Source organism: Erythrolamprus reginae, chromosome 2 (assembly GCF_031021105.1).
Source record: "Erythrolamprus reginae isolate rEryReg1 chromosome 2, rEryReg1.hap1, whole genome shotgun sequence".
Lineage (NCBI taxonomy): Eukaryota > Metazoa > Chordata > Lepidosauria > Squamata > Dipsadidae > Erythrolamprus > Erythrolamprus reginae.
In genome coordinates, this window is record NC_091951.1 from 228,771,029 (window position 1) to 228,791,561 (window position 20,533).

General features: G+C 41.0%; 1 protein-coding gene across 3 annotated transcripts in view; it reads left to right on the forward strand.

The window, feature by feature from the left end:
• Positions 1 to 4,458: 4,458 nt before the first annotated feature.
• Positions 4,459 to 20,533, forward strand: part of TEX15 (testis expressed 15, meiosis and synapsis associated) — a 76,675-nt gene continuing 60,600 nt past the window's right edge. The window contains exons 1-2 of one of the 3 annotated variants that reach the window (XM_070742204.1): positions 4,459 to 4,933; positions 17,131 to 17,254. In XM_070742204.1, the coding sequence (XP_070598305.1) occupies positions 4,703 to 4,933; positions 17,131 to 17,254 (355 nt within the window). In that variant the 5' untranslated portion in view covers positions 4,459 to 4,702. Of the gene's footprint in view, positions 4,961 to 5,525; positions 5,630 to 17,130; positions 17,255 to 20,533 lie in introns of those variants that run through there. The other 2 variants (XM_070742203.1, XM_070742205.1) reach the window with 2 other exon arrangements.

Sequence of the window (20,533 nt, forward strand, 5' to 3'; positions counted from 1 at the left end):
GCGGCCCCAGCAACGGCGTGGGCGGGCGGGCGGTGCGCGCGCGCTTGGGGAAACCCCAGCTCTGCTTCCCAGCTGGGAAGCGGCCCCAGCAACGGCGTGGGCGGGCGGGCGGCACGCGCGCAGGGAAACCCCAGGCGCGAGCAACGGGGTGGGCGGGCGAAGGGCGGGCGGCGGTGGAAGTAAAAACACCATCTGCGCATGCGCAGATGGTGTTTTTACTTCCGCACCGCTACTTCGCGAAAAATCGATCATCGCGAGGGGTCCTGGAACGGAACCCTCGCGATGATCGAGGGACCACTGTAGTGATATATTGGAAGAATAAAAAGAGACAGATAAATTGGCAGATGAATAGGAATATTATAAGGGATAAACAATATAAAGAATGGATAGAAAAAGAATTAGAAATCTTTTTTAATTGTAATAAAAATTCAGAGACCTCTTTTCAAAATTTGTGGGATGCAGCTAAAGCATATATTAGAGGATTAACGATCTCTTATACAGCAAAGAAAAATAAAGAACAAAGCATAGAATATGAACAACTGACTAGTGAGTTGAAACAACTTGAGTTAGTATTTCAACATAATACTAAAGACTATGATATTAAGAGAAAAATGGATTTAACTAAGCATAAAATAAAACTTATTGAACAAAAGCAAATAGCAGAAAAGATTAAAAGGGCCAAACAGCAGTATTTTGAACATGCTAACAAACCAGGAAGATGGCTCGCATACAAACTAAGGAAGTATAGACAAGCAAAAATAATTAAAGAACTAGTAGATGACAAAGGTATTAAAAAATATAGAAGTGAGGAAAAATCAAAAATAGTACAAGACTTTTATAAAGAACTATATAAGAAAGAAGATATTAAAGAAGATGAGATTTTTAAATATTTAAATTCATTAGATTTACCACAACTAACGGAAGAACAACAAGCAAGGTTAGATGGTTTAATTACAATACAAGAACTGCAGATAACTATTAAAAAACAAAAGAATAATAAAGCTACAGGGCCGGACGCCATCCCGGCGGAATGGTATAAAACAGAAAGTGATGTAATAATGAATAACATGTTGGAAATTTTTAATGAAATTGTTATGGATGGTAAAATACCAAAATCTTGGTCTGATTCGTTAATAATGTTAAATCATAAAGCTGGGACAGACAAAGATAAAATACAAAATTATAGACCTATATCATTATTAAATGTCGATTATAAAATATTTATTTCAATTTATGCAGAAAGATTAAAAAACATAGAAACATAGAAGTCTGACGGCAGAAAAAGACCTCCTGGTCCATCTAGTCTGCCCTTATAGTTGTCTATTAGAATATTAGATATTAGAAGAGATAATACATCAGGACCAAAATGGATTCTTACCGGGTAGGCAAATTAAAAATAATCTTAGAATGGTTATCAATTCACAGGAATATTATGAACAACACCCAGAGAAACAAATGTCCTTGATGTTTTTGGACGCTAAAAAAGCGTTTGATAATGTGGACTGGACATTTACTAAAATGCAACTGAATCAAATGAGATTTGGTACTAAATTTGTGAATCTGATTGATGCCATATATTCTAAACAGACAACGAAAATTATACTAAATAATGAACAATTGGAAAAATTTGAAATCTTTAAAGGAGTTAGACAAGGATGTCCGATCTCACCTTTATTGTTTATTCTATCCCTCGAAGTATTATTAATTAAGATTAGGGCGAATAATAAAATACAAGGAATAACTATTGGGAAAGAATCATACAAAATATAAGCATATGGCGATGATATGACTTTCATAATTGAAAACCCATTGACAACATTACCAATTTTGATAGCTACAATAGAAGAGTATGGTAGGGTAGCTGGTTTAAAAATTAATAAAAATAAGACACAACTTATAGTTAAAAATATGGCAAAAATGCAGGAAAGAAGATTAGAAATTATTTCAGATATGAAGATAGTTAAAAAAGTAAAGTATTTAGGAATATGGATCACAGCCAAAACAATATAATTAAAAAATGACAATTATATTAAAGTAATTGAAGAAATTTAAAAAGATCTAGAAATATGGAATAACCTGAAAATGTTTTTCATGGGAAGAATAGCAACTATTAAGATGAATGTTCTACCAAATATATTGTTTTTGTTTCAAGTAATACCTATAAATCCAGGGGGGGAATTTTTTAAAGACTTAACAACAATTGTTAAAAAAAAATTGTGGCAGGGCAAGAAGGTGAGAATAAAGTTAAGTATTTTAGAAGATATAAAGGAAAGAGGAGGATTTGCTCTACCTAATTGGATATTTTATTATAAAGCAGCTGCATTAACTTGGATTAAGGAGTGGATCACCTTAGAAAATAGAAGAATATTAACTCTGGAAGGGCATGATTTGATGCCTGGATGCATGCTTTCTTCTGGTATGATAAAGAAAAAACACATTCTTATTTTAAAATACATACAATAAGAAAGTATTTACTAGAAGTATGGAAAGATATGTACCACACTGGATATCCCCACTAGAGGCGATATCCCAACCTAATCTCATATCGGACAGGAAAATACCAAAATATAAACAATTACTTGATGAACAAATGAATTTAAAAACAAGAGATAAACTTCAAGAAGAAGGATTTAAAATAGATTGGTGACAATATATACAGATACAGTCAAAGTTTCCAAAAATAGCAAAGTATATATATTTAACAAGAGTAAAAACTTTTTGAGCAGTTTATTGACCACAAATTCAAAGAAATTAATAGGGAAAGCATATAAATATATGATTGAACATAAAAATATAGACTTGACACTTAAAGATAACATGATAACTTGGTGTAAAAATTTTGGCAAAGAGTTTGATCTGGAGACATGGGAGAAAGCTTGGATAACAAACTGGAAAATGACAAATTCTGTCTCTTTAAAAGAAAACCAAATTAAGATGTTTTACCGATGGCACCTCCCACCGAATAGAATTGCTAAGATGTATCCAAATACCTCCCCAAATTGTTGGAAATGTAAAAGTGAAATAGGTTCTTACTATCATCAATGGTGGACATGTAATAAAGTCTGGACATATTGGAGAATGATAGAAAAAATGATAAAAGAGATTACATTACATGCAATAGAAAAATCCCCTGAATTTTATCTTTTAGGCATAGCTAAACAGAAATATAAAAAGATATTTTCTTTCTGGTTGTACATATCCTAACAGCGGCCAGGATAGTGTATGCACAAAATTGGAAAGGGGAAGATATCCCCAAAAAAGAGGATGTAGTTAAAAAAAATTGGACTGTGCAGAGATGGATACGATGACAAGAAGGCTGAATGATCAAGAAGAATCTGACTTTTATTCTATTTGGAACAAAGTTTATATATGGATAGATAAGAATAAAGTTCAATATAAGGTTATGAAAACTGTATGAATATACAGTAATCCAAAGTTACTGATACTTTTAGCTGTTGCTATTGTTTGTTGGTTCTTTTTCTTTTTTCATCAATTTAATTTTAAGTGTATTAGAACGTGTAAACAAAATTCTTCTTTTCAATCAGAACATTATTTTGATTTAAAGATTTAAGATTTTATCCTTTTTTCTGTATTAAAAATTGACTTCTAGAAAAGAGGGGCAATTGTAACCCCTACTATGTGTTTAAATGTTTGTAAGTTTGTATGTCTTTTTATTGAAAATTAATAAAATTTTGAATAAATAAAATAAATAAATAAATAAAATCCCGGAAATCGCATGCTGGGTGTGTGCGCTCATGGGCCGTTCCTGTAGCCCCAGGAATGGTGGCCCACCCCTGCATGTAGGGCATGATGGGCCAAATTAGCTACACAATTCAAGCCAAGATAACTCCACAACTGGAAGGAATAGTCAAGTATTCTTACAGAAACTTGGGCGTCAGAAGGAAAAGGGTGGGCTACAATCTGCACAATCCAATGTTATACACGGTAGTATAAACGAAGTACTGTACAGCATATATCCAATGAAGGGCTACCAATTTTTTTTTATTACCACACTGTGGGCGTGGCTTATGCAAGACACCCTACATTTTCTTTCAATATCTTTCAGTGCAATTTGGGTGCTCTGGGGTGGAGCTCTATTTTTACTACTCCACTGCGTTGTCGTCCCCGTCCCCCCCCCCTCGCAGCAGCCCACCCCTGTATATATGTAAAGCAGTAGAGTTTATTAAAGATGCTTCTTCCATTTACTCGATTCCGCGAGAGATGCGATGTATTGAACAGGTCATATTTTACACCAGAGCATTTTTACTCGGAAAGTAAAACCGACATTCAGCTAAACCAAGATCGTGTTCGCCTTACTAGGGAACCTTGAAAAGGTTTCTGAGGGGAGGCGTTCTGCCAATCTCGATCGCCTCACGCGAGGTATATCGCAACTAATTTCTTTTTCCTTTGCGGAGTGGCCGGGATGGGCGTGGCCTACGCGGGAGGGGCCGCTAGTTTGATACACCTGGCCTGTCGTACAGCGAAAAAAAAAAGACCCTTCGTGAACTGCAAGCGGGAGCTCGGCCCCAGCCGCTCACGCACAACCAGAACTCCTTTCCCAGGGGGGGAGGGTTTAAACAGTTGGGCTGAGAAAAATCCCGCCGAGGGTGTTGAGACGTTTGGCTTGACACCCCTCCTGCCCCGCCCCATCCTGTGGAGTCTATAGAGGGCTGCACGCTGGGCTGGCGCTGCATTTGGCGCGATGGTGGCGGTGGCGCGGCAGCAGCAGGAGAAGCAGGAGCTTAACGTCCGCCCGCGGCAATGGGCGCCCAAGCGGCTTCTTGGATGCGTTCCTCAGTTGGAGCTCCTGGAACCCAGCCTCGCGCGGCGGCAAGAGGAATGCTGCCGGGAATACGATGGAGCCGAATACAAGGAGAGTTCTGAAGACGCTTTCAGTAGCAGGCGGGAGGATGCTGGTGGTCACGGAACGAGCGTGAGTGACCAGTTGGACTACCCCTCGGTATTACTCGGGGTGGGGATGGAAGAGGGGGGGAAGGTGGCGAAAGTCCCCCCGCGCTCGGTTCCCGGGATTGTCGGACCCTTGTCATCTTGGAAAGGTTAACTCATTGCTCCCCTGTCGGATCTCGCGTAAAGTTTCAATGCTGGCACTGTTGTCCCGCATGAGGTGATGCGAGGCTCGCCGCTTGCAGCCGAGTAAGAAGACCCGGGGGCGGCAGTTGGACTCGTTTCTCTGTTCGGGGCAAAAATAAAAGCGAGTGTTCCTGGACTCCGCTCCGTCCAGTAGCGGTTAAACCCCGGGTATCTTTTAAAAAGAAATTAAAGGAAGGTTTTGAAAGCAGGGAGCCCCCACTCCGTTCTCCACAGCGTTGCTCGTTGCTAAGCCGTTGGAAGTGCGCGAGTGTTTGTTTGAACGTGAAGGTTCCATTTCGTTTAATGAGGCAAACGGCCGTTGAAACAATTCGTTGCAGCCCTTCACCCCGCCCTTTGGGTTGTGAATCCCGGTGTTTTAGTACAGTAGGCTTCGGGGCTGAGGCAATGTAACGAGCTGACAAATCTGCACTTGCGCTCTCCTTTGCTATAAATCCGCGGTTCTCCTCATACCCCGGTCTCCCGCTCTTTTCTCAGTAGGGACATTTAATACACGTTATAACTAGTACTTTAATTCCAGGTTTGTATGGTTGTTTTTTAACCTTGAGTGCTGTGTTTGTTCAATCCTATATATTTATTGGTGCGCATTAAAAGAGATTAAAATCTGAATGCCGCCCATCTATGTACAGATTGAAGCTTCCGTTACTTGCTTTTGATGCTAGACACTTGCAGGAGCAGTCTGTGTAGAAATACGCTGCGGTAAATATTTTATCAGTAAAATTAATTAAAAGATTAATTAAAGAGGGCTGTGAAAATATTAACGGACCCCTCCCATCCTGGACATAAATTGTTTCAAGTAGTACCCTCAAAATGCTACAGACCACTGCACACCAAGCAGTGTTCCCTCTTAATTTTTTTTTTGGGGGGGAGGCGGAAAAGTATAGTGTCTGAGCGGCAGTCCCTTCGGGACTGGGCGGCACAAAAATAATAAACAAACAAACAAATAAATAAATAAAAACCCCACCCTGTTTTGCCTCAGAATTTCAAAATAAAATACAACTGTACTATGTGTCTATAACAGTGAGCTCATAACAGGGCAACTCTATCAATATCAAAATGCCACTTAAATAGTTGAGCTAGTTTCAAACTAGATTTTGATTTTCTTTCTCTCTTCCTTACTCCCATTCTTTTTCTTTCTCTTTTCCTTCCTCTCTTTTTCTATCTGTTTCTCTCTCTTCCTCTCTCTCTCCTTCCCTCTCTCTCTTTCCCTCTCGGCTTCTGGGCAGGTTTGGAAAACTCTGAGTTGATGATGATTTTTAAGTGAGCGATTGCTCACTGCTCAGCTTAGAGGGAACTATGACACCAAGACAACTAGACATAAGAACAGTTTTTTCCCTCCAATGCCATCATTCTGCTAAACAAATAATTCCCTCAACACTGTCAAACTATTTACTATGACTGTACTACTAGTTTTTTCCTCATCATTCCCTTCACCCATTTCCTCCCACTTTGTATAACTAACTTGTTGCTTATATCCTTACTATTACTACTAGTTTTTTCCTAATCGTTCCCTTCACCCATTTCCTCCCACTTTGTATAACTAACTTGTATAACTTTGTATAACTGACTTGTTGCTTATATCCTTAAGATTTTTATTAAAATTGATTGTTTCCTCATTTCCTATTTGACCCCTATGACAATCATTAAGTGTTTTACCTCATGATTCTTGACAAATATATATTTTCTTTTATGTACACTGAGAGCATATGCACCAAGATAAATTCCTTGTGTGTGCAATCACATTTGGCCAATAAAGAATTCTATTCTAATATTAAGCCTCTTGTTAAAAGTAAAAAATAGTTTAAATGGAAGGTAAATATATTCATTAATGTTTAGATAATACAAGTTATTGCTTAAATATTCTTTAAACATTTTTACCTGGTTATTCCTATGAAAAATACATTAGCTTCTTTTCAAAAGTTATTTAGATACAAGAACAACCCCTCCCCCATGCCATCACTCTATTAAACAAATAATTCCCTCAACACTGTCAGATTTTTTACTAAATCTGCACTTCTGTTCTAGTTTTTTTCATCATTCCTATCATCCTTTTCCTCCCACTTAGGACTGTATGACTGTATGCTTGTATACTAAGATTTTTATTAATATTGATTGTTTCTTCATTGCTTATTTGACCCCTATGACAATCATTAATTAAGTGTTGTACCACATGATTCTTGACAAATGTATTTTTTTATTTTATGTACGCTGAGAGCATATGCACCAAGACAAATTCCTTGTGTGTCCAATCACACTTGGCCAATAAAATTCTATTTTAGAAACATAGAAGACTGACGGCAGAAAAAGACCTCATGGTCCATCTAGTCTGCCCTTATACTATTTCCTGTATTTTATCTTACAATGAATATATGTTTATCCCAGGCATGTTTAAATTCAGTTACTCTGGATTTACCAACCACGTCTGCTGGAAGTTTGTTCCAAGGATCTACTACTCTTTCAGTAAAATAATATTTTCTCATGTTGCTTTTGATCTTTCCCCCAACTAACTTCAGATTGTGTCCCCTTGTTCTTGTGTTCACTTTCCTATTAAAAACACTTCCCTCCTGAACCTTATTTAACCCTTTAACATATTTAAATGATTCGATCATGTCCCCCCTTTTCCTTCTGTCCTCTAGACTATACAGATTGAGTTCATTAAATCTTTCCTGATATGTTTTATGCTTAAGACCTTCCACCATTCTTGTAGCCCGTCTTTGGACCCGTTCAATTTTGTCAATATCTTTTTGTAGGTGAGGTCTCCAGAACTGAACACAGTATTCCAAACGTGGTCTCACCAGCGCTCTATATAAGGGGATCACAATCTCCCTCTTCCTGCTTGTTATACCTCTAGCTATGCAGCCAAGCATCCTACTTGCTTTTCCTACCGCCCGACCACACTGCTCACGCATTTTGAGACTGTCAGAAATCACTACCCCTAAATCCTTCTCTTCTGAAGTTTTTGCTAACACAGAACTGCCAATGCAATACTCAGATTGAGGATTCCTTTTCCCCAAGTGCATTATTTTACATTTGGAAACATTAAACTGCAGTTTCCATTGCTTTGACCATTTATCTAGTAAAGCTAAATCACTTACCATATTACAGACCCCTCCAGGAATATCAACTCTATTGCACACTTTAGAGTCATCGGCAAATAGGCAAACCTTCCCTACCAAACTTTCCCCTATGTCACTCACAAACATATTAAAAAGAATAGGACCTAGAACAGACTCTTGTGGCACACCGCTGGTAACCTGTCTCTGCTCAGAATACTCGCCATTAGCAATAACTCTCTGATGTCTACGCTTCAGCCAGCTTGAAATCCACTGAACTATCCAGGGATTAAGTCCAATCTTCACTAATTTATCTATCAGATCTTTATGTGGAACCGTATCAAAGGCTTTGCTGAAGTCCAGATAGGCAATATCCATGGCACCACCTTGATCCAACACCTTTGTGACATAGTCAAAAAAATCAATGAGATTAGTCTGACATGATTTGCCTTCAGTAAAGCCATGCTGATTTGGGTCCAATAAGTTATTGTTTTTTAGGTGCTGATTTATCCTCTTTTTGATTCTATTCTATTCTATTCTATTCTATTCTTAATGTTTGTTATTGAGATTCTTAATATTGAAATCAAGCAAACAAGAAACGTGCAACCTCTCCTATCCCTCTTATTTGAGGATGTTGTGAACGCTGATAATTATAATTAACAAGTGAAACAAATAAGACTGAATATATTTGAAATTTAATTTAATTTATTTGACTTTTATGCCGCTCAATCCCAATGGGACTCAGGGCGGCTTACAACAATAAATAGTTCATATAATAAACAAATCAAATAATTAGAAATAAGAACAGAAAAATCCATAATAAAGCTAAACTCACATATACAGTGGTACCTCTACATAAGAATGCATCTACTTAAGAACTTTTCTAGATAACAACTGGATGTTCAGGATTTTTTTGCCTGTTCTTAAGAGCCATTTTCTACTTAAGAACCCAAACCCAAAAAAATTTCCCAGGAAATTTGAGAACCGTACAAAGGCCCGGCCAGTTTCCTGCCATTCCCCCTTTAATCCCGGCCATCTCAGGCTTTTCTAGGCTGCCAGAAGAGCCTTTTGGTGGCACTTAAGGAGGCTTTGGCAGTCCAGAGCGAATGAAGCATTTTGCTTTCTCTGGGCGCTTGGAGAGGGAACAAACCACTTTGCTGTGGTGACTCCCTCGCACTGCCTCTCATACACCAGTGCGAAGTTGAATCCCGGAGCGTCTGGGCACAGAAAGGCAAAAGGGGGTGCTTCGCCCCGGCTGGATCAACTTGGCTTCAGCCAAACCAAGGAGTCACCACAGTGAAGGAAAGGCGCTGGCTACAAAGCGAGTGAGCGAGCAAGAGGAGAGGGGAGCCCTTCAGCATGGAAATTAAGAGGAAGCAGATAGCAGCAGCCGCCTTTCGGTCAAAAAAGCGGGAGATTTTCCCCTCTCGCCCGCCTGGGTTTCTCTCTCTGGCGCAGTGTATGGGAGGCAGCCTCGTGCCGGGTGTATGGGAGGTGTTTGCTCCTCCTCGCCACCTCAGAGTCCCTCTTTTTTTAAAATACAGTCCTCACCTCACCTTCTTCCTTTGGCAGCGATTGTCCTCCTCCTCTTCTTCCTCTTCTTCCTCCCACCCAAATTCCTAGCTTTTATTTCTTTCCCAATGGATTTGCACGCATTATTTGCTTTTACATTGATTCCTATGGGGAAAATTGCTTCTACTTACAAACTTTTCTAAAGAACCTGGTCTTGGAACGAATTAAGTCCTTAAGTATAGGTACCACTTTATACAGAAACAATTGCTAATCGGTCACGATGTTACATTCACGGCCCCCAGGTCTGCTGGCAAAACCAGGTCTTCACAGCCTTTCGGAAGGATAGCAGTGTGGGAGCAGTACAGACATCAGGGGGATGGTTGGTTCCATAATGTTGGGGCAGCCACAGAGAAGGCTTTCCCCTGCGGGTGCGTCAACTTACATTGTTTAGTTGACAGGACCTGGAGAAGGCCAACTCCTTATGTTCTGATTGTCTGTGGGAGGTATATGGCAGGTGACGATCTTGTAAATAAACTGGTCCTAAGCCATGCAGGGCTTTATAGGTAATAACCAACACCTTGAATTGTGACAGGAGACCAATTGGTAGCCAGTGCAGTACACAGAGCATTGGTGTTATATGAGTGTATCGAGGAACACTCATGATAGCTTGTGCGGCTGCATTCTGGACTATCTGTATTCTCCAAACACTTTTCAAGGGTAGCCCCATGTAGAGCATGTTGCAATAATCTGGACAAGAGATAATGAAGGCCTGAGTGATTATGCGTAAAGCCTCCTGGCCCAAATAGGGCCTCAACTGGTATACCAGTCAAACCCGGGCAAAGGTCTCCCTGGCCACAGCCGAGAGATGGTGCCCAACGTTCAGCTGTGGATCCAGGAGGACAGCCAAGTTACAGACCATGTTTGAGGGGGTTAAAGTCCCCCCCCCTCAGAACAATTGATGGATAGATGGAATTATTTGAAGTCAGTAATAATTACTGTAAAATGAACTTAGAATAGAGCTTAACAAGCCCTACAAGTCTACAAACAAGGTAATACAGTGGTACCTCAAGATACGAACCCCTCGTCTTACGAACAACTCGTGATACGAACCCGGGGTTCAGAAAAATTTTGCCTCTTACGAACTTTTTTCGAGTTACGAACCGGCGTTCGGAGACTGCTGGGAAGCCGCGCGGCTGTTTTAAAAGGTAACAGCCGGGCGGCGGGGCTTCCCAGAAGCCTCCCGAACGCCGGTTCGTAACTCGAACAAAGTTCGTAAGAAGAGGCAAAATTTTGCTGAACCCCGGGTTCGGTTCGGGAGGTTGCTGGGAAGCCCCCCAGGCCGGCTGCGACCTTTTAAAACAGCTGCGCCGCTTCGCAGCTGTCACCTGAAGCCGAACGCGGAAGTTCGGCTTTAGCGTTCGGCTTCAGGAGACAGCTGGGAAGCGGCGCAGGTGTTTTAAAAGGTCGCAGCCGGCCTGGGGGGCTTGCCAGCACCCCCGAACCCGGGTTCGGGGGGGTGCTGGCAAGCCCCCCAGGCCGGCTGCGACCTTTTAAAAGAGCCGCGCCGCTTCGCAGCTGTCTCCTGAAGCCGAACGCTAAAGCCAAACTTCCGCGTTCGGCTTCGGGAGACAGCTGCGAAGCGGCGCTGCTCTTTTAAAAGGTCGCAGCCAGCCTGGGGGGCTTCCCAGCACCCCCCGAACTCCGAACCTGGGTTCGGGGGGGTGCTGGCAAGCCCCCCAGGCCGGCTGCGACCTTTTAAAACACCCGCTTCGCTTCGCAGCTGTCTCCTGAAGCCAAACGCGGAAGTTCGGCTTTAGCGTTCGGCTTCAGAAGACAGCTGCGAAGCGGCGTGGGTGTTTTAAAAGGTTGCAGCCGGCTTGGGGGGCTTGCCAGCACCCCCCTGAACCCGGGTTTGGGGTTCGGGGGGGTGCTGGCAAGCCCCCCAGGCCGGCTGCGACCTTTTAAAAGAGCCGCGCCGCTTCGCAGCTGTCTCCTGAAGCGGAACGCTAAAGCCGAACTTCCGCGTTCGGCTTCGGGAGACAGCTGCAAAGCGGCGCGGCTCTTTTAAAAGGTCGCAGCCGGCCTGGGGGGCTTGCCAGCACCCCCCCGAACCCCGAACTTGGGTTCGGGGGGTGTTGGGAAGCCCCCCAGGCCGGCTGTCACCTTTTAAAACAGCCGCGCGGCTTCCCAGCAGTCGCCAAAAGCTGTTTTTTTGCGGGGGGTTTTTTGGTTGCACGGATTAATTGACTTTACATTGTTTCCTATGGGAAACAATGTTTCGTCTTACGAACCTTTCGTCTTACGAACCTCCTCCTTGCACCAATTAAGTTCGTATCTTCAGGTATTACTGTATAAGCCAAAAGTTACTTTATAGGATGGCTTTATAGGATTTACTTTATAGGGTTTACTATCTTTCAATTCATTCATTCATTCATTCATTCATTCATTCATTCATTCATTCATTCATTCATTCAACTTCTATGCCGCCCAATCCCAAAGGACTCAGGGCGGCTTACAACATTGATAAAAATACAATAAAATAGATACAAAAGATAAAAGAAGTCGAACATTTCTAAACTAAAATGTTATAAAACGAAAACCCCCATAAAGATTAAAAAAGGCATCTTCATACACATGCACACCATTCATAAAATTGGCTGTCTAGAATGTAAAATTTATGGCCTGCCGGGGCAGCCACAGAAAAGGCTCTCCCACGTGGTCCCGCCAATCTGCATATTAATAATAATAATTCCATGGGGCTTATATAAAATTACCTATAAAAGAATTATTTCCAATTTGCCTATGAGTTTTGTAGCTAGCATTTTTCATTATGAATTTTAGTCAGAGGAACAGTAAATAGATCTAAAAAATTTTTTTAGTTTCTAGTGGATATTATAAAACATACAAGAAGCACATTGCACAACTTTTAAGTAATACATTTTTTACAAAAATTGGATGCTTCATTTTATATCCTATTTAATAAGAAACTCAAATTATCAAATTGCCTTTTAGGACACTCAGAAATAGATGTAGATCATGTAGCCCTTTAATTGTGCAATTCATTAGAAAAATTATCAACATTTCTCAACAAGAACAGATGTGGTTGAATTTATAGTACAATTCTAATAAATGAATAAATGATATGGTTGAACTAATAGTAGAATTTTATGCAGGCTTTTAAACATTCAATGTAGTTTTACGTTACGTATTATGAAACTTCTATAATAGCTGTTAAATGATACTTATATAATTAATTAACAGCTATTGGTTATTTTATTTAAATTACAATGAGCTTCCCACTAGTGATTACTATACTATTTCAGTGCAGCAAATTCTGTTTTTCCTAGCATTATGAAATTTTCAGTTGTGGTTTCATTAATACATATTTTCATTATTCCCTTTACTTCATGGTAAATATTTTTTTGTTTTCTCAACATTGCTGCTCAGCATCACTCATCATTAGATGTTCTGGTTGAAGATTAAATTTCCTAATGTATGAAAGAATACAATTTCCCCATTCCTGGATAAATGTTTCCAATTTAGTTAGGATGGAATAACACAATGAATTAGCTTAATTAATTAATATTAGCTAACTAGAGAAAATCCAGAAGCTAGATAGGTTTTTTTGAATGGTAAACAGTTTGAGACCTGAAAACCCTAAGGCAGGGATGCACTGTACTTGTCCTAATGTAAGAGGGAATCATAGGAAGAAAGCTGTACTGTATTACTCATCTGTGTACTGTATCTGATAAAGTGAACTGCAGCTCACAACTTAATGCTTTCTAATAAGATTTGTAGGAAGAGATGTTCTCACACTCTTCCTGCTTGGGAAAGAGAGAATGAAAACATTAATGGATGGGATGATAACACAGAATGGGAAAAACATTGGGGTAGCATCATAAGGGGATATAGGAATTTCTTTCCTGGGACAGGCAAATTTATAACTTTCAACAACGTGAATTTGTAAACATCAGTGGGGCAATTGCTCTTTTAAGCATTGAAAAAAGACTGTAGGAGCTAATTGTGTTAAATATTATCTGTATTCTGATTATATATATTCCTGAGCATTTGGATCATACTAGTTCAGATCCCCTTATTTTCAGAGATAACATGTGACTTTGTAAATATCCTTCACAAAACACCATACTTGAGGTACTAAGATATGGGCAGCTAAACTTCCCCTTTTGCTCTCTCTCTGGCTTGGACTAGAACTGTGATGATGTCATTGCCAATATTATTTAGAATGATATGGTTTGAAGACTGAAAATAGACTGAAAAGCCTATCATAAACCAGGGTATTTAGATATTAGAATCCTTGACTTTAAAAAAATAATTCTTCTCTGTTATATGATATGTTTTTCTGTCAGTTATTTTCAACAAAAAAAATCATTTTTTTCTTTAAAAGCAAATACTGTATGCATGACTGGATGCCTAAATATGAAAATTGGTTACCAAAAAAACAAGGTAGCCATTTCTGTATATTCTGATGTAAATTTAAACTCTGAATGTATATGTTAAAATCTGTTTAAAAACACCCTCTTAAAATGTAAATGAAATTACTGTATTTTTCAGAGTATAAGACACACCAAAGTATAAGATGCACCTTAGTTTTGGGGGAGGGAAATAGGGAAAAGAATTTGTTTATCGGTATTCATCTAGCTAGCGTCCTTAGCCAGCACATTATTTTATCCCCTAGTTAGGGCTTTAAAAAACCTTATTCGGAGAGAGTAACAATGAATTTAAACATGCCTGGGATAAACATATATCTATCCTAAGATAAAATACAGGAAATAGTATAATGGCAGACTAGAAGGACCATGAGGTCTTTTTCTGCCGTCAATCTTCTATGTTTCTATGAAAGAGTTTGCAAGCCAGTAAGAGCTGGGGACATGGATAGCACCTGGAAAGAAATATTTGGAGCAAATAGAGCAATGAAAAAACCCTAGAAAGTCTTTGGACTTGGAAAACATTCTTTGCAGAGAGTAACAATGAAAAAGCTTGCAAGATGATAAGAGCTGGGAACATTGTTAGCACCTGATTAGGGCTAGAAAGAAACATTCGAAGTAAGTAGAGAATGAAAAAACCCCCTACAAAGACAGGGTTTGGAAAACATTCTTCACAGAGAGTAACAATGAAACAACCTGCAAAGTAAGAGCTGGGAAGATTGTTAGCAGCTAGTTAGGGCTGGGAGAAAAAAGGCTACATTAAGAGTATATGCACCCAAATTATCAGCCTCTTTTAGAGTTGAAAATGGTGTGTCTTATACTCTGAAAAATACGGTAATCTTTTCAACTTTCCAGTGATTAAGAATAAATATGGTAGAGAAATTCTGATAAGAGAGCCTACATGCTCTTAAGTTAAAACAAAAAACCCTTGAATGTCTTAGTGCTTGCGTGGCTTAGTTCTTAGCAGGCCATGGACTAGTACCAGTCTATGGCTCAGGGGTTAAGGACCCCTGTTCTAGAACGTTCTGCTGTCACCTTCTTAATTGAGGTTGTGAACACCACAACACTCGACATAGTCAAGAGGAGATTGGACTGCCATCTGACTGGGGTAGTGTAGGATTCCTGCTTGGGCAGGGGGTTGGACTAAATGACCTGCAAGGTCCCTTTCAACTGTAATAAATAAATAAATCATATTTTATTGCACTTGTTAATAAAGTTGTGCAGTGCTTCCATTAAAAAATAAAGGCTTCAAAACAACTCTGTGCAACAGGTATGGTAGCCCTGAAGTTTCATCTTTTCCAGGGAATCTGAAGATATAAGTGACAGTTTTAAAAGAATTGCAGATGGATGCCACATCACATAGTCCAATGAATACAACTAACAGATTTCTCTCCTCCTTCTCCAGCCACCTGTTACAATGACCTTGGTTCCCACAGGAAAACTTTTTATTTTGACTGTAAGCTAGGCTACTACTTCTCCCTTCCCCTTCCTTTTCAGGCTTCATGACAATTTTGAGACAGCACAGGGTGGGTTCCGCCAGGTTCGCTTCAGAGTTACAAGTTATTCCTTACACTTCATCCTTAAAGTGTCTAAACTTTTTAATAGGATAATAATAACAAATAAGTTTTCTCCACAAATTTATAGCCTAAAAAGCTATGATACTCGAGAAAAAACAGGACACGAAGAAGAATGCAAAGTATTACCATATACAGTCATACCTCGTCTTATGAACCTAATTGGTTCCAGGGGGAGGTTCGTAAGATGAAAGGTTCATAAGATGAAACATTGTTTCCCATAGGAAACAATGTAAAGTCAATTAATCCGTGCAACCAAAAAAAAAACCCCCGCAAAAAAACGCTGCCGCCCAGCTGTCACCTTTTAAAACAGCCTGGGGGCTTCTCAGCGACCTCCTGAACGCCAAACCCGAACTTCTGTGTTCGGCGTTCGGGAGGCCGCCGAGAAGCCGCCCGGCTGTTTTAAAAGGTGACAGCCGGGCGGCGGGGCTTCCCAGCAACCTCCGAACGCCGAACTTTTGCCGAATTTCCGGGTTCGGGGTTCGGGAGGTTGCTGGGAAGCCCCCCAGCCCGGCTGTCACCTTTTAAAACAGCCGAGCGGCTTTCCAGCAGCCGCCGAACGCGGAAGTTCAGTTTTGGCGTTCGGCTTCGGGAGGCTGCTGGAAAGCGGCCCGGCTGTTTTAAAAGGTGACAGCCGGGCTGGGGGGCTTCCCAGCAACCTCCCGAACCTGGAAATTCGGCAAAAGTTCGGGGTTCGGGAGGTTGCTGGGAAGCCCCCCCAGCCCGGCTGTCACCTTTTAAAACAGCCGGGCGGCTTTCCAGCAGCCTCCCGAAGCCGAACGCCAAACCCGAACTTCCGGGTTCGGCGTTCGGAGGCTGCTGGGAAGCCCCCCAGCCTGGCTGTCACCTTTTAAAACAGCCGGGGGGCTTCCCAGCAGCCTCCCGAACGCCGAACCCGGAAGTTCGGGTTTGGCGTTCGTAACACGAAAAAATTTCGTAAGAAGAGGCAATTTTTTTCTGAACCCCGGGTTCGTATCTTGAGTTGTTCGTAAGATGAGGGGTTCGTATCTTGAGGTACCACTGTATTTTGATTGATAAGAATGTACTTTATCTCCCTCTAGTGACCTGCTAACATAGGTGCCTTCTCCATTAGCTCAGTACATGAAAATGTATTGCTGAAATCTTATTCTTCTTACCTTAAAGTATAATTATACTGAAACATGGTAATTTGATTTTGAATTTGAAAAAGATTTAACTGATTCCCACTCTGATTATAGCTACCTGGTTGTGATTTGTGATATTTCAAAACAGCAAAACTAAGTGTTTTTTCTCTTTTCCAATTTTTGTTTCTGAAATTATGGGAATTAGTTTGGATTAAAACTGAAATAATTGAGAAAGATGCAACACAATTCAAAAGCAAAGCAATTAAACATATTTTAAAAGATATCAATTCAGTATACAATATGATGCAGTTTCTGTTTTTTGCCCTTAATTTAGGTTGAAAGCAAAATAGAAATCGAACCAAAGATGGAAGGAATAAGGAAAAATATACAGGGATTATTTTTGGTGGATCAAAATTGTCTGAAAAAATTTACAATTCCTAAAAAACGTCCTGATAAAGGTACAGTAAACAGTACAAAGTTCAATTTATAAACTATATTACAGTATGATTAATCATTATCTGAGTTGGCTTGTGTTAAGAAAATTAATCTTTATAGCAGAAATGCTGCCATGTTTAGATACTACTAGTCTTCATTTAGCAACTGCCTCAGACAGAGACTATTTGCAATTATGATGGTAATGAAAAAGTAACTTCATCACCAATGCCTTAATTTACAACCTTATCAGCATATATTTCTAAGTTGCATGTTCATGTTAGTCATGGACCTGTTATTTTCTCCCCAACATCCATAGAGTGATGGCCTAAAGAAGCACTCTCTTCTTGAGTAGTTTTTTTCTGCAGTACAGGTAGTTCCTTGACTTACAGCCATTCGTTTAATGACTATTTAAAGTTACGGCACTGAAAAAAGTGATATGACCATTTTTCACAGGACTGTTGCAATATTCCTATGGTTATATGATCAAAATTCATATGCATAACTGGTTCATTTTTATGACACTTTCAGTGTCCCAGGGTCATAACCATTTTCATGATCTTCTGACAAGCTAAGTCAATGGGAAGCCAGATTCGCTTAACAACTGTGTTACTAACAACTGCAATGATTCACTTAACAACTCTGGAAAAAAAGTCATAAAATAGGGGAAAACTCACTTAACAAATGTCTTGTTTCGCAAAGGAAATGTTGGGTTCAACTGTAGTTGTAAATCAAGGATTACTTGTATACTACTGTGTCTCTAAAAATTGCTAACAGTAAGATAACAAACTCAACTCTGTGACCTTACTTCAGGAGTGGCAAACTCGAGGCCTGTGGTCCAGATTCAGCCTGCAATGTCAGATCCAGCTCGCAGGACTGACCTGGTTTACCCAATGCGAAGAGGAAAGATCTGACCAGTGTGGCTTTGCCCTGGTCTACCCAATGCGAAGAGGAAACATGCCAGTAATTTGGGAAGTGGCGTCAGATCAGCCACGCCCACAAGTCGGCCATGCCTCCCAGCCCTCTCCTCTAAGGTCAACCACAGCCCTGGTGTGGCCCTCAATAAAAACACCCCTGCCTTACTTTGTCAATTGGCAGTTGCTGCCTATGACTAAGAAGCCTTTAATCACGAAAGACTTCTGCTTCCTAAGTGGTTAGTGATTCACAGACTCAAGCAGGCCATGCAAATAAACTGGCTAACTGGTGCCACTACATTAATTTTGATGTGTATTCCCCATTGTGTGCCAGCTTACTCTTTTCATTTCATTTATTAGATTTGTATGCCGTCCCTCTCCATAGATTCCAATGAATCTAAACACAAACACAAACTTTACCTGTTGCAAAGTGTGCTTGAAAGGAATGGGGGGGGGGGGGGAAGGGTTTATAGGATTTACCTTCTACGTGACTTCATCATGAGTCAAGTTCCAAAAACCTTCCTTGCCGTTTGAATCCTCCTGATGCTGCAAAGAAAAGGAATGATGAAATAAAATCATAAGCACAATTATAGTCACATGGTTTTCATTTAACAGCTGCTTAACAGTCCCAATTGCAGGCACTAAATGAGGACTACTTATATTTTGTAGACATAGGAGTGATTTTAGTCAGTGTACAGTGGTACCTCATGATACGAACCCCTCGCCATACGAACAACCCGAGATACGAACCCGGGGTTCAGAAATTTTTTGCCTCTTCTTACGAACTTTTTCCTTCTTACGAACCCGCCGCTGCCGCCGAGAAGCCCCGCCGCCCGGCTGTCGCTTTTTGAAACAGCCGGGGGGCTTCTCGGCGGCCTCCTGAACGCCGAACCCGGAAGTTCGGGTTTGGCGTTCGGGTTCAGGAGGACACTGAGAAGCCCCACCGCCCGGCTGTCACCTTTTGAAACAGCCGGGGGGCTTCTCAGCATCCTTCTGAACCCGAACTTTTCCCGAACTTCTGGGTTCGGCGTTCGGGAGGCTGCCAAGAAGCCCCCCGGCTGTTTCAAAAGGTGACAGCTGGGCGGCGGGGCTTCTCGGCGGCCTCCCGAACGCTGAACCTGGAAGTTCGGCAAAAGTTCGGGTTTGGGAGGCCGCTGAGAAGCCCCACCGCCTGACTGTCACCTTTTGAAACAGCCGGGGGGGGGGGGCTTCTCGGCGTCCTCCTGAACCTAAACGCCAAACCCGAACTTCCGGGTTCGGCATTCGGGAGGCCGCTGAGAAGCCCCCCGGCTGTTTCAAAAGGTGATAGCCGGGCGGCGGGTCTTCTCGGCGGCCACCCGAACCTGAACTTTTGCTGAACTTCCGGGTTCAGCATTGGGAGAACGCTGAGAAGCGCCCGTCTGTTTCAAAAGTTGACAGCCGGTTGTCGTCGTTTTTTTTGCGGGGGGGTTTTCGTTGCACGGATTAATTCCTTTTACATTGTTTCCTATGGGAAACAATGTTTCGTCTTACGAACTTTTCGTCTTACGAACTTCCGCCGGGAACCAATTAGGTTCGTAAGACGAGGTATTACTGTATATATTTTCAATTGTATTCAGTTTTTTACTCCTCCATAGTTGCCAAATTTGAGGAACTTTTGTCTAGTCTTTTACTTTAGAACATAGCATTTTGGAATTGGAAAATATACAAGAGTAACCTAGTCCAACCCTCTCCAGTGTGCAGTAAATCTAATTCAACTCTTTAAGCAGTGATTGTCGACCTCTGAAAAACTAGAAATTGGGAGAGTGCTGTGTTTAGTCCTCCTTTGAGCATGATAGTTGGCTGGGTGACTGGTGCTTTCTGCTTTATAGGATGGTTCTTGTGAGTAAAGAGGAGGTGGCAACATTAAGTATATATGTCACCTTGAATTAATTACAATAAGGTGGTAGAAATCAAATCAATCAATAAAATATCGCATTTTTCAGACTATAAGGCGCACCAGTGTATAAGACCTACAAAGAGGTTGGTATTAGGTTTTTAACTAAATTGGTTGAACATGTTATGTGAACAGAATTTGTGAAAGACATGGAATTGAGAGCACAAGAACTGAAATTTACTAGTTTTTTCACATACAGTGGTACCTCTACCTAAGAATGCCTCTACTTAAGAACTTTTCTAGATAAGAACCAGGTGTTCAGAATATAAGGGAGCACTCCACAAAGCCAGAGCTGCAAAAGCTTTGACAGTTGCGGCCACACATGTCTGCCCAACATGTGGCAGAACATTTCATGCCCGTATAGGCCTTACCAGCCACCTGCGGACACATCGCGTACAGCCCACAACCCACTAGATGTCAAGGTCCTCTTTGAACATGATGGATGAACATCATCAGGTTGGATCTCTCTTTGATAA